This window comes from Myxocyprinus asiaticus, chromosome 13 (genome assembly GCF_019703515.2).
Source record: "Myxocyprinus asiaticus isolate MX2 ecotype Aquarium Trade chromosome 13, UBuf_Myxa_2, whole genome shotgun sequence".
Lineage (NCBI taxonomy): Eukaryota > Metazoa > Chordata > Actinopteri > Cypriniformes > Catostomidae > Myxocyprinus > Myxocyprinus asiaticus.
The window spans coordinates 14,464,640-14,478,120 of record NC_059356.1 but is presented as its reverse complement, the minus strand read 5'-3'; the positions used below and the strand labels follow the sequence as shown (position 1 = coordinate 14,478,120).

General features: G+C 42.2%; 1 protein-coding gene across 5 annotated transcripts in view; it reads right to left on the bottom strand.

Moving 5' to 3' along the window:
* brd4 (bromodomain containing 4) overlaps nucleotides 1–13,481 on the bottom strand; it is a 91,386-nt gene that overhangs the window by 7,921 nt on the left and 69,984 nt on the right. For 4 of the 5 annotated variants that reach the window (XM_051715216.1, XM_051715219.1, XM_051715217.1 and 1 more), the window contains 16 exons: nucleotides 12,963–13,100; nucleotides 12,708–12,843; nucleotides 11,940–12,286; nucleotides 11,118–11,480; nucleotides 10,896–11,024; nucleotides 8,371–8,580; nucleotides 7,138–7,355; nucleotides 6,502–6,878; nucleotides 6,251–6,361; nucleotides 5,225–5,611; nucleotides 2,443–2,867; nucleotides 1,520–1,811; nucleotides 1,024–1,118; nucleotides 766–922; nucleotides 540–676; nucleotides 199–404 (listed from right to left, as the gene is read on the bottom strand). In XM_051715216.1, the coding sequence (XP_051571176.1) occupies nucleotides 199–404; nucleotides 540–676; nucleotides 766–922; nucleotides 1,024–1,118; nucleotides 1,520–1,811; nucleotides 2,443–2,867; nucleotides 5,225–5,611; nucleotides 6,251–6,361; nucleotides 6,502–6,878; nucleotides 7,138–7,355; nucleotides 8,371–8,580; nucleotides 10,896–11,024; nucleotides 11,118–11,480; nucleotides 11,940–12,286; nucleotides 12,708–12,843; nucleotides 12,963–13,100 (3,728 nt within the window). The remainder of the gene's footprint in view (nucleotides 1–198; nucleotides 405–539; nucleotides 677–765; nucleotides 923–1,023; nucleotides 1,119–1,519; nucleotides 1,812–2,442; nucleotides 2,868–5,224; nucleotides 5,612–6,250; nucleotides 6,362–6,501; nucleotides 6,879–7,137; nucleotides 7,356–8,370; nucleotides 8,581–10,895; nucleotides 11,025–11,117; nucleotides 11,481–11,939; nucleotides 12,287–12,707; nucleotides 12,844–12,962; nucleotides 13,101–13,481) is intronic. The other variant, XM_051715215.1, reaches the window with a different exon arrangement.

Genomic DNA, 13,481 nt, shown 5'->3' with positions numbered 1-13,481 from the left:
AGCATGTCTCCCATGCTCTTTATCTATGACGCATGGAGTTGCTGCCTATGTAGCGCATTTCCAAATCAGTCACTTATGAAATTCTATTTCATTTAAGATGCAACCTTAGATAGCTGATTCCTATGTAGGCAGTAGGAAGCAAGGCAGACAGAGCCTCTGTGATTGATTTGTACTCATTCTTCTGAGTGGCTCTCTTACCGAAGTTTCTCTTGTTCTCTTCGCAGACGATCTTTTTCAGCTTGCTCAGCCTGAGCCTTCAAGGCCTTCTCTCGCTCTTCCTTCTCCCGGGCCGCACGTCGGAACTGCTCAAAGCTGTCGCTGGATGACTTCAGAGCAGACGAGGGAGTGGAGGTGGATTTCTGTGCCAGGCTTGCCCAGGAACCCATGTTCTTTAGTTTCACGTCCTGAGAACAAAATTAGGCCACGTGACGTGTTAGGCGTATGTTCCAGAGATATATGGTGACTTACTGTTCTACAAAGGCAAACCGTCATATTTACGGAATAGTTTGAAAACTAATGAAATTGTCCCTTCCACCCACCTGTACCTTTTTAGGAGCCACCGGTGTCTTGGGCTCCTGTTTGAATTTATCTTTGTCCTGCATGGATGGAGGTGGACCGCTCTGCTCAGAGGAGCGGATGACAGGACGGGAACTTTCAAGTGGTTTCATATCTGCTCCTAAACAGGGTTGACGATATTACACAATTAACAACATGCACACACACTTACAAATAGTTGCATGCTCCAAAATCAGTAACATCACTCACTGTGTTGGCTATGGCCTGGCATTGCGGGTTTGCTGTCAGTGTGTTTATGAGGCTCTTGTCTCATGGCTGGACTGAAGGGCTCACCACGCATCACAGGTGACGGTGGCAACTTCTCTTCTTTAATGCCACCCAGAGCTGAAGGACCTCGTTGTGGTTCCTTTTGAAACAAAAAAATCGAATCACATTAGATCAATCCAAGCGGACATAGCACAAATGAATCCATGCCACTAGCCAAAAACTAAACAACATGTTACTCACCTTTTTGACCTGAGGAGGGGACTGGTGGACTAAACCATACTGAGCAATTTGAGGGGAATGGATCATAAGCGGGGAGGGGTTATCTCGCAAATGTGCTGTCGAAATAGAGAAAGGCCCAATTAAAATCAAGCACAGGTAATACAGTCTTTTAAAAAAAATGCCCTGTTTGAACTCATCAACCTTTTGATGTGTGTGCTGAAGTGTTGGGAAAGCTACTTTAAAACTGTAAAACTACAAACTCTAGCTACCCCTTTGAAAAAGTAGTTTCTTTCAAAAAGTAACAATCACACTGAAGCTACTTAAGGGGGAAGAATATTTTTAAATCAGTAGAATTCATATGGCAGAGAAACTATGAAGATCACAGTTAGGGTATCAGAACACACATTATACTAAACAGAACCTAATTTATATACATTAATCAAAAAGATGGTGATAAACAATTGCAAAATAAACATTAGTGAAAATTAGCAGCTGTGTTATTTTGCTTATGTGTTACCCGAGTTATAAGGGTCAGACTTGTGTTGACGTGGAGAATGATGCTGTGGCGGCTGCTGCTGCATGATCTGCTGTGCTTTCGTGGTGGGCATTTTGTGTTGGCTGGGCTGCGTTTGTGTTGTCTGCACTGGACCTTGTGAGAAGTTCATTTGCTGCTGTGAGTGCTGCATGTGTCTGGTCTGATGCTGTGAGAGCTGCGGGGAGGGCTGGTGTGATGCTGACGGCTGAGACTGCATTTGAATGGGGAGCTGTGCAGTGGACAGGGAGCTCTGCGGGCCCAGATGAGACTGAACCTGGGGAGTTGATGCACAACTTGTCCATGAGCTTTTTTAGAACAACATCAATATTTTAGTTTAAACTGTACATGAATGTATTAAGAATAATCCATTCACAATACCAAAATTTCAGTACCTGATCCCCACGGTGAGAATTATGGGGGGTCTAGGGGGTCAGACCCCCTGGAAAGCTAATTTGTGCATTCTTGGGGGGGGGGGTGGATTGTGAGGGTTTCTAGTTTGAAATCATAATATTAATTAAATACGTTTAACAATTTTTTTTTTTTTTTTTTTTTAACACTGTAGTAATGCATATATTCAATTTGCCATCAAAATGTTTCTGATCAGAGCTGATCAGATTGGAGCAGCAGTATACTTTGCAGTATATTATTAGATTAAAACATATAAAACTGCAAGCGCCATTCAAAGCACATTTTAATTACATGTCAATCAAACATGCAGGTACTGAATCAATTTGGTACAACAGGTACTGCAGAAAAACAGTTACCCAAGTGCAAGTATTAGGTCTCAGAACTACATTCATAATTAGAAAAGAATTAGCAAAATGCAGTTTCAAATAGTTTAAGATGATATATGTCCCCACAGGACATGTCAACTTTGCCAAAACTATTTCTTTTGAACTACACACCTGCACTGTCTGCAGCAGAGATGGCTGCTGCTGCCTGCTCTGTAGAGACTGAATTAATGAAGTCGTCTGCTGGGTTTGCTGCTGCAGGCGGTTTGGCTGCAGGTGCTGCAGGTACATGGGCAGGTTCATGGAGGGAACGGGCTCCTCGTCATCCTCCAGCAGCATCTGTGGGGGCTGGGAGGAGAGCAGGCCCTGGGGAGTGAGTGTGGGGGGAGAGAGGGACCGATGGCGTATTGGCTGAGGAGGCTGGGGGAGGTGTGGAGGGAGGTGGTGCTGGGGCGGCGGGGGTTGCTGGGGCTGGAGCTGCTGTGGCAGGGTCTGCTGGGGCTGCTGCTGGGGCGTGCTCTGTTGCAGAGGTTTAGGAGGTAGCGGGGCTGCCCTGTTACTGGGCCTTGAAGGTTGCTGGGGCATTGCGTTGTGCAGGGCTGTCGACCAATGACATGAGGAGAGAGGGAAACACATGAATAAGAAATAGGTTGATACAGATGAACTGCAATTCTTACACAGTGTCCTAAGCATGTGGGCAACGACAAGATTTCAGCTTTCAAGGAAAGAGCTTTTTCTGTCCAAATTGAAAGAAAAATGCTGCATAAAGTGACAATCCTAGCCAATCAGAACACATTTGATAGTTAAACAAAGAGGAAGTTCGAGTGGCATTTTGGAACAAAAAGATGTGGATGGTGCAACATGACCAAAATAGAAACAAGAGTGACCGACAAAATGTTTTGGTCTGGATTTAAAAATGGCTAAAGAGTTGATTTTCTCCAGATATATAAACTACAATTTAATGATAGCAAATGAGATGTACACAAAATTGTTGGAATATAATGCGCACTTAATTTACAAAAAATGTTAACAGAAAATTGCATTATTCATTGACAAGGCTATTACATTTTGAAACCGACACAAGTGGGAACTTGTAGCCTACTTCTGTATATTGGGTTGATGTGTAAGATTATTGGCCAGTACCAATAAACTCAAAATGGCCAAATATCAGCCAATATATCGGTCTATTCCCAGTTATGACAAAAACTCTGATTCTCATGAAACCTGTCAAGAAATGTCCTAGTCATATTTAAACCCAAATTAATGCAAAACAAATAAATATATGAAACTATATTTTGCACAAAGAAAATGAAGCCTACATTTAGGACCACTAAGATTTTTTTGCATTGTGATATTAATTTGAGGACACTTAAGCTAATAATTTAGTTAGTAATTTAGCTAATAATTTTACTACCCAATTTTCATGACAGAAAATTAACGTTTACCTTCACTGTTCCTATTGTTTTCAATTACAATTCTCATTATTGTAACAGTAAACAAAAAATTATAACAGCAAATATGAAAAGAGGTACCGAGAGAATGCTACTTTTTTATTTTTACATTGCAGTAAGTAATGTGTAGGAGCCTGGGCAGCTCAGCAAGTAAAGACGCTGACTACCACCCCTGGAGTCGTGAGTTTGAATCCAGGGCGTGCTGGGCGACTGTAGCCAGGTCTCTTAAGCAACCAAATTGGCCGGTTGCTAGGGAGGGTAGAGTCAAATGGGGTAACCTCCTCGTGGTCGCTATAATGAGGTTCTCACTATCGGTGGGGCACGTGTTGAGTTGTGCGTGGATGCCACAGAGAATAGCATGAAGCCTCCACACGTGCTATGTCTCCACGGTAACACGCTCAAGCCACGTGATAAGATGTGCAGATTGACGGTCTCAGACGTGGAGGCAACTGAGATTCATCCTCCGAGGACTTGGAGCGCATTGGGAATTGGGCATTCCAAATTGGGGAGAAAAAAAAAAAACAGAAAAAAACCTTGCAGTATTGCGAATTAGGGGGTAAAATGTGCATAACTTTCATAAAAATAATGTCACAATGTAAAAATCTTACTGCCCTTAAAATATGCTTTATTTTTTATATGTTAATTATTTGCTTTTTATTTTGGAGTAAAATAGGACCAGGACATTTTTTTCCCAAAGATTTATCATCACACAATTAACATGGAAATTCTTTTGACATTTGATGATGACGCGCTTGGATTCTTAAAGGAAAAGTTCACCCAAAAATGAAAATTCTCTCATAGTTTACTCACCGTCATGCCATCCCAAATGTGTATGACTTACTTTCTTCTGCTAAACACAAATTATGATTTTCAGAAGAATATCTCAGATCTGTAGGGAAGCACATAAAGGCAGCTTAAAAGTAATCTATATGACTCCAGTGTTATAATCAATATCTTCAGAAGTGATATGATAGGTGTGGGTGAAAAACAGATCAATATTTAAGTCCTTTTATGCTAGAAATTCTTCCTGCCCAGTAGTGCCCCCTATATGCATGAAGAACGTGAATCAACAAAAACACAAGAAGAATGTTAAAGTGAAAGTTACAGTGGAGATTGACTAAGGAGGAGAATTTATAGGAAAAAAAGGACTTAAATATTGATCTGTTTCTCACCCACACCTATCATACTGCTTCTGAAGACACTGATGTAACCACTGGAGTCTTATGGATTACTTTTATGCTGATTTATATGATTTTTGGAGCTTCAAAATTTTGGCACCCTTTCACCTGCATTGTATGGACCCACAGAGCTGAAATATTCTTCTAAAAATCTTCATTTGAGTTCAGCAGATGAAAAAGTCGTACACATCTGGGATGGCATAAGGGTGAGTAAATAATAAGAGGATTCTCATTTTTGGGTGAACTATCCCTTTAATTGCATTGAGCCTGGTTAGTACATGGTGCTAAGGCACTTCTTGACACAAGACACTGGAAGCTTCCACGTACCTGGGGATGGGTGAATGTGGTGCTGGTTCAGGAATGGGTGTGTGTCAGGCGACACAGTGCCTCCTGGAGGGTGAGTGTTGAGGTGAGGCGGTGCAGGGGAGGACGAGTCATTGGCGTGGTGAGAAAGGTGCATGAGGGGCTGGCCGAAGTGGGACAGAGGGTCAAAGGGGTTCTCCAGCAGCTGTGAGGGCTCCAGCGCTGTGACAGGGGGAGCCATGTAAGCGGCAGGAGAGGGATGCTGCTGTTGTTTCAGCTGAATGGTGGGCTGCAGTGACACGGTCTGGGGCTGATGAGGAACCTGCGGCTGAGGAATGCCTGGAGCCATCGCCTGGTGATGAGCCTTCTTCCCTTCACCTCTACCCCTTTTCTTCGGCTTGGAAGCCATTGCTGAATTGGTGAAGAGAGGATTGGTCATGCATTCCAGTTTCTCTGAGTAGTTAAAAACCTCATGAAATTACATGAGCGCATTTTTCCTGATACATGACCTATTTCCTATATTTCCAATTTTACACAAGAAAGGGCTTGAATTTTTTAAATAGCCAACTGCCAAGATGGGAGTTCTGGTCCCATCGAAACAATGAAGTAATTGTATTCACATAAACAATGGTGAGCGTGATTCGGAAGTTGTATTTTCACAATAAAATAACATTTGTTCTCCACTGATGGTTGGTTTTAGCATTGGGGTTTAGGTTTGGGTTAGGGGCTAGAGTTAATAAAATATCCATTCCTTGATCATTTACAACTAAAAATGGAACTCTCTTTTGGCGCCAATTTCATTACCCAATTTACAAAGTAACGTCATAGCCATGAACTATGATTTCCAACTTGCTTGTCAGTTTTAGGTGGAATTAGGGGCAGGGTCATTCTCATTCTACAGAGCATTTGATTGGACAAAACTCATATTTTGGATCTGTTTTCACAGAAGAGAAATACATTTTAAATGCTAAAAGTTGTCACCTTTAAAGAGTATAATACGGTTCAAATGTTATTGAAATGAATCCATGCCAGCTGCTGCGACCAGCTCACCTGTTTCAGAGTCTTCACTTTCTGAAGAGCTGGACTCACTGCTGCTGCCCGATTCTGATGATGAGCCTTTTGTCTTTGCAGCATTCATTGCCTCCATGGTCTTCTCTGGAACTGAATGGCAGAGGTAAAGAAAACAAATAAATTAATAAGACACAAAACAGATCTCATTAACACATCAAAGCCGGCACAAACATTTCAAATTACATCTAAATCTCTATTAAATTTGTTAATTGGCATAATTGCCCACTCACCAGCAGGCTTTTTCTTTTTGCGGAGACAGGACGACACGTATCTCTCCAGCTCCCGCAGTGTGGAGGGCTTCAATGTCTCGAAATCGATCTCAATCTCATCCGGGTTAGAGTTCTTAAGCGAGGGCTCACGGGACTGGATGATGTGGACCACACGACCCAGCTTGTCACCAGGCAGTTTGTTAATATCCAGACTCAGCTGTCTCTTCTCTTCATAGGACATGGGCTTACACTTCTCCCCAGCTGCCATGCCTGTCATTGCCGGCCCTCCGGCCAGACCAAGATCCTCCTCAGTATCCAGGCCTACTACAGGCTGCAGGGTGGGTGGGGCGTTGCCTGGGGGAGCCACGGAGCGGTTGCCCTTACCTCCCTCCTTCTTACTACAGAACAAAAAAGAAGAGGAGACCTTCACATTTGCAATGAAACTTTATGGTTAAAGAGAATTCCAAGTGTACACATCAAAATTATGCAACACTCCAAATTGAATCTTTCATTGATGGAAGTGGTCAAATACATTCAAGTTTGAAACAACATAAGGCTAAGTAAATAGTCTTTTTTTATGTATGAACTATGACTTTACCGCTAGGTACTTGACTTTTTGCCTAAAAGGGATTTGTATGATAAACATTCTTTGCCTACCTGGGTTTTTTGGACTTCTTAAGCATAGGATCCTTGTTCTTGGGCTTTCCCTGAGCCTTAAGAACAGGGGGCGGCTCCAGGATCTCCTCCAGTGCAGGCATAACTCCTGCTTTCTTTTTGTGCTTGTCTTTCTTTTTCTCCTTTTCTTTCTTTTCCTTCTTTGGTTTGCTGGCCTGAGGCTGGGACAAGGCAGCCAGCTGCTCATGCACTGCTTTCAGCTGAACAACAAAGGAGCACAAACAAAATAGAGATTAAATCCAATCTTTCAGAAGACAATTTTTTGTAACTTTCTGTATCAACTGTGATAGATCTCTTGGCCAGCTCTCCCTTAAAATATTGAAATAAATGTAAACTCATAAAAGAAAAAGGTGCATTTAAAAAATAATATTTTTAGTTTGTCATTTTGGACTTACATTGCCATCTAGCAGCCTGGATGCAGCACCAAACACAATAGGTTTCAGATGCCACTGTAGAAATTCACTATTCACAGTCAGCTAATTTAATCAATTAATCAAAGTGTCCAATATCAGAGCGGTTACTGAAATTAAGCGAGTAGTATTTGGCTGGTAATGTGATCCTAACATGAGAGGACCCTCTCCATGTAGAATAAAATCTTTTTTGATAAGGTTACTAATGACTAATATGAGTCTTCATCTCATGTGAATGGTCATGTTCCAAAATTTCAATTTCAACTTTGAGGAAAAATTACTGAGTGTACCTTTAAGAATATACTTCCTAAAGTTAACATGATAACTTTGACAGCAGTAAATACATTTTTGTAAAAAACACTCACCTCTCTCATAATTTACTGCAGACCCACTAGCGGCTTGTTGCAGCCCCTTTAAGCCCATATTATACTTTGGTTTTGATGCAAATGTTTAGTGTATGCATACAGTCGAAGCCTTTGAAAGTATACTTAATTTGACTTGAGATACTGGACTACTTCTCTTCAGGAATTTAGACCAATAAAGGTGTATTTATAGTCCTTCAGACTCGAGTTATACAAATGCAGGTATCTCCTGACCTCCTCACACTTGAACTATCAGCTGATTATAAAATCTGCATCACATATCCTGTATGCAGACGCCTAGCGTTTGCGTCTAACCGAAGTGTACATTTGGGCCTTAGGGTTCACAAACTCATTTTGAAAATCTCTGCCCTCAGAGAGTGACTGGCAAAAAAAAAAAAAAAAAAAAAAGAAAAAAAAAAGAAAGTAGTTCTACTAGTTCTCACCTGCTCCTGAAGCTCTGCTAGCCTCTGGGCTCTCTCCTCTTCAGAGCCATCCGTGGAGGAGTCAGATTCAGATGAGGATTCGCTGGAGCTGTCAGAGGATGAGGGCGGCTGTGTCTTTACAGGAGCCGGGTGGAGCGCTGGTGCAGGAGCAGGTGTTAGCATTTCCTCTGACTCATCGGGCATTTTAGCAAAACGCATCTCAAACACGTCCTAAAAAAAAAACAAAACAAAAAAACCAAATTATAATATACACACATACACACACACACACACAGTTTAAGTCAGAAGTTGACATACACCTTAGCCAAATACATTTAAACTCAGTTTTTCACAATTTCTGACATTTAATCATTGAAAACATTCCCTGTCTTTGTAGTGATCCTAACTGACCTTTATTTTAAGAATGTGAAATATCAGAATAATAGAAGAGAGAATTATTTATTTCAGCTTTTATTTCTTTCATCACATTCCCAGTGGGTCAGAAGTTTACATACACTTTGTTAGTATTTGGTAGCATTGCCTTTCAATTGTTTAACTTGGCTCAAATATTTTTGGTAGCGTTCCACAAGTTTCTCACAATAAGTTGCTGGAATTTTGGCCCATTCCTCCAGACAGAACTGGTGTAACTGAGTCAGGTTTGTAGCCTCCTTGCTCGCACATGCTTTTTCAGTTCTGCCCACAAATTTTCTATCGGATTGAGGTCAGGGCTTTGTGATGGCCACTCCAATACCTTGACTTTGTTGTCCAGAAACCATTTTTCCACAACTTCTGTGGTATGTTTGGGGTCATTGTCCATTTGGAAGACCCATTTGCGACCTAGCTTTAACTTCCTGGCTGATGTCTTGAGATGTTGCTTCAATATTTCCACTTCCTCATGATGCCATCTATTTTGTGAAGTGCACCAGTCCCTCCTGCAGCAAAGCACCCCCACAACATGATGCTGCCAGCCCCATGCTTCACGGTTGGGATGGTGTTCTTCGGCTTGCAAGCCTCACCCTTTTTCCTCCAAACATAACGATGTCATTATGGCCAAACAGTTCAATTTTTGTTTCATCAGACCAGAGGACATTTCTCCAAAACGTAAGATCTTTGTCCCCATGTGCACTTGCAAACTGTAGTCTGGCTTTTTTATTTTGGAGCAGTGTCTTCTTCCTTGCTGAGCAACCTTTCAGGTTATGTCAATATAGGACTCGTTTTACTGTGGATACAGTTACCATAGACTTGGTCAGTTCGAACCAGTCTGCCATTCTCTGTTGACCTCTCTTATCAACAAGGCTTTTCCATCCACAGAACTGCCCCTCACTGGATGTTTTTTGTTTTTGGCACCATTCAGAGTAAATTCTAGAGACTGTTGTGAATGAAAATCCCAGGAGATCAGCAGTTACAGAAATACTCAAACCAGCCTGTCTGGCACCAACAATCATGCCACGGTCTAAATCACTGAGATCACATTTTTTCACCACTCTGATGGTTGTGAACATTAACTGAAGCTCCTGACCTGTATCTGTGTGATTTTATGCACTGCAGCCACACGATTGGCTGATTAGATAATTGCATGGATGATTGTTGATGCCAGACAGGCTGATTTTCACTCACAACAGTCTCTAGAATTTACTCCGAATGGTGCCAAAAACAAAAAACATCCAGTGAGCAGCAGTTCTGTGGATGGAAATGCTTTGTTGATGAGAGAGGTCAACAGAATGGCCAGACTGGTTTGAACTGAAAAAGTCTACGGTAACTCAGATAACCACTCTGTACAATTGTGGTGAGAAGAATATCATCTCAGAATGCTTTTCTGAGATGCGAGTTGGCACTGTTTTGGCAGCACAAGGGGACCTACACAATATTAGGCAGGTGGTTTTACTGTTGTGGCTGATCGGGGTGTGTGTGCGCATGTATACACACACACACACACACACACACACACACACACACACACACACACACACACACACACACACACACACAGTGTATATATTTTTTACTAAAAAGTTCAAGGCTTGGGGCAAAATTGTTACTAAAAGTGACAAAATGCCCCCAATTTTTAATGTGTGGGCAAAAAAATAATCTTTTTTCAACGTTATCTAACATTTGACTTATTTTAAAATATTCTATTCTAGGCCAATTATTTTAGCACTTCTTTTACGACACCATAATGACCCACAGCTGTCTGATGTCTGTGCAGATGTCTGTACTCGATCAGAGGTGTCAGGAGAGTATTGTTGAATGTGTCATTTATATAAGGTGATTATATGAAAAACACTAAACTTGTAACAGTTACTACATCAAAATCAACTGCTCTGTAGACAGTATAGAGCTATACAATTGTCCAACCAACAGGGTAATAATTATGTTATAAAGTCTCGCTATTCAAATGCAGACACTTTCGTATTTGATGCTGGAATGCGTTTTATATATGGTTATAAAATATGGTAGGAACCCAAAAATACCCCTAAAATTCAATTACAGCAGGCAAACATTGCCCCCAATATTTAAGTTAATTTCTGACACTGGTTGCCACGTACCTGCAGTTTGCGAGCCATAGCCACCACTTCATGATCTGGAGGGTTGTACTTGTAGCAGTTGGAGAACATTAACCGTACATCTGCTGCAAACTCCTGAGCATCTCTGTACTGTCTGTTTTCCAACTTGTCCTGTAACAAAGAACAAATAAAACTGAAAGAATAAGCATGGGAAGTAGAAAGAGTTCCGGTATAACATACTTTGATTTACAGCTGTATTTTCACCTTAATGGTGCTGAGATCCATGGGATGTTTGATGATATCATGGTAATCGTGCAGTCCTAGAGTGTCCACATCAACTGGCTTGTAGAAGGGCCAGGCATACGCCGCATGCTTCTTAGCAAACATGTCCTTTACAATGCCTGAGCAATAGCGTAACTGCTCTTGTTGCTTGGGGCTAGGAGTCCCAGTGGGAGCCGTCCAATGGTGTTGGGAGTCTGGTGTCTCCTTTTTGGGTACTTTGTTTGGTCGTGTAGTATCCCGGCGTGGCAGTGTCTTTCCCGACTTTGACTCAGCAGGCGAGGATTCGCTCAGCTGGTCATTTGCAGTAGGTGTTGTGGTGTCTGCTTTCCTTTTCTGGCTCTTTCTCTGCTCAGATGAAGAGTGTAAATGAGTGAGAACAGAGGATAGAAAGACCTTCTAGACCAGGGGTGTCAAACTCAATTCCTGGAGGGCCGCAGCCCTGCAGAGTTTAGTTCCAGCCCTGCTCCAAAATGTCTCCTTGTAATCTTCAAGCACTCCTGAACCTTGATTAGCTGCTTCAGGTGTGTTTAATTAGGGTTGGAGCTAAACTCTGCTGGACTGTGCCCCTCCAGGAACCGAGTTTGACACCCCTGCTCTAGACATTCAAAAAATAAAGGCTGTTTTACACAGTACTGCAAGTTTCCAATTAATTTTCAATGGTGGAGAGAGGAGGCTGGAGGCAGAAAGGAGGTGGCATTGAAAGCAGAAATGTTTATGCCTGCAAACAAAGCTTGCCACTCACCACATACCGTGTAAAATGCACTTAAGAATTCACTTGTTCTTGAATTTTATGTGTTGACTTACTTTGGGAGCCATCGGGATGGGGTTCTGTAGAATGGGGGCAGTGCTCTGCTGCATGTGAATGGGCGGCAGGGCGGTCTGGGCAGGGGGAGGCACAGCAGTCATGATGGGAGTCTGTGGGGTGCAGTCAGTGGGGCCCAGAGAAAAAGGTGTCCCTAATTGCGGTGCATGGGGAGGGAGTGAAGGGGGCACTCGAGGGGGCAAGACTTGCATGGCAGGTTGGGAAGGTAAAGTGGGCGGACCCTGTGTGGGTCCTCTATTCTGTGGCCCAGGGGTGAGATTGGAAAGGCCACGTGTTTGAGGGTTTGTGGGTGAAGAATCCAGGCCAGGTCCTATCTTCAGGTTCAGGTCTAGTCATTCCAAGAGACAGAAAGAAATGACAGAAATTGAAATATATGTGAGAAACAGTATCATTTCTCAGTATATATCTCACAAAAAGGCAATACAAATTTTGAACCATTCAAGATGGAGAGTTCACACTGACAGCAATTTACAGCAACAAAGTGATGGGATCATTCATTTTCAATAAGAGTTAGGAAATGAGGCTACATGAGCGAGACAGACTGCTGATGCAATAAATCTGCACAGTGACTACCAATGGGAACTGCAGACAGTGAAGCTCACATGATTTGTCACCTAAAACCGTTAGATGCTGCAGTTGACTAAGAACGTCTACAAGCAACCAACAGTACAGAAACTTGTTGACTTTCAATGACTTAATCACTGTCAGTGTGAATGCCCCTTGAGTAGAAGACAGTACGAGAATAATACCTGGATCCCTCCTGCCCCGACCACGACCCTTGCCGCTTGTGGTTGTGATCTCAACCTCCTGCTGGGGCATTTCAGAAATCTTGGTGAGGAACGCCTTCTCCAGTGCTTCTGCCATTAAGACTATGTCATCCCCAGGCTGCAGGGGGCGACAAATACCATTAACTAAATGCCCAATTACACAGTTTCAACCTAATGTGAAAGATGATAATAAGATGAAAATTTTGTTATCATGCCAAAGGAAAAGCAAACCCATACCTTATTATAGATGTAGCAGTTGGTAAACATGGTGTTGAAATCTTGAATACATTCTTGGGCATTTGAGTAGTAACTGTTCTCTAAGCGTTTCTTGATTGTTCCCATGTCCATAGGATTTTTGATTATCTTATAATAGTCCTAGAGGAAGGAGGTCAGGAAGAGTCAGCATGACACATCACCTTTGTCATCTTAATCCAAATTAACCTTATTAACCTCTTATGAAACAAATCACAATGGAGGTGATTTCCATAGAGAAAATAACTGATCTTTATGTAACAACACATTCAACCAACTATGACATGAGAGAGTACTAAAAAGCCCCTTTTCTACCAATAGGGTGCCAGCGACTCATACAGAGCCATTTCAAAAATTTCCACTATAGAAAGGGTGATTCTGGGCCGGGAAAATGGGCTCCACACCAGCCTCTAAAATATGCTGGTCTCAAACCAGGAAGCGCAGACATCTGAGGCCAGGGGGCAAGTTTTAAAACAACAACTCATTCTAGCAAGACTGATGACA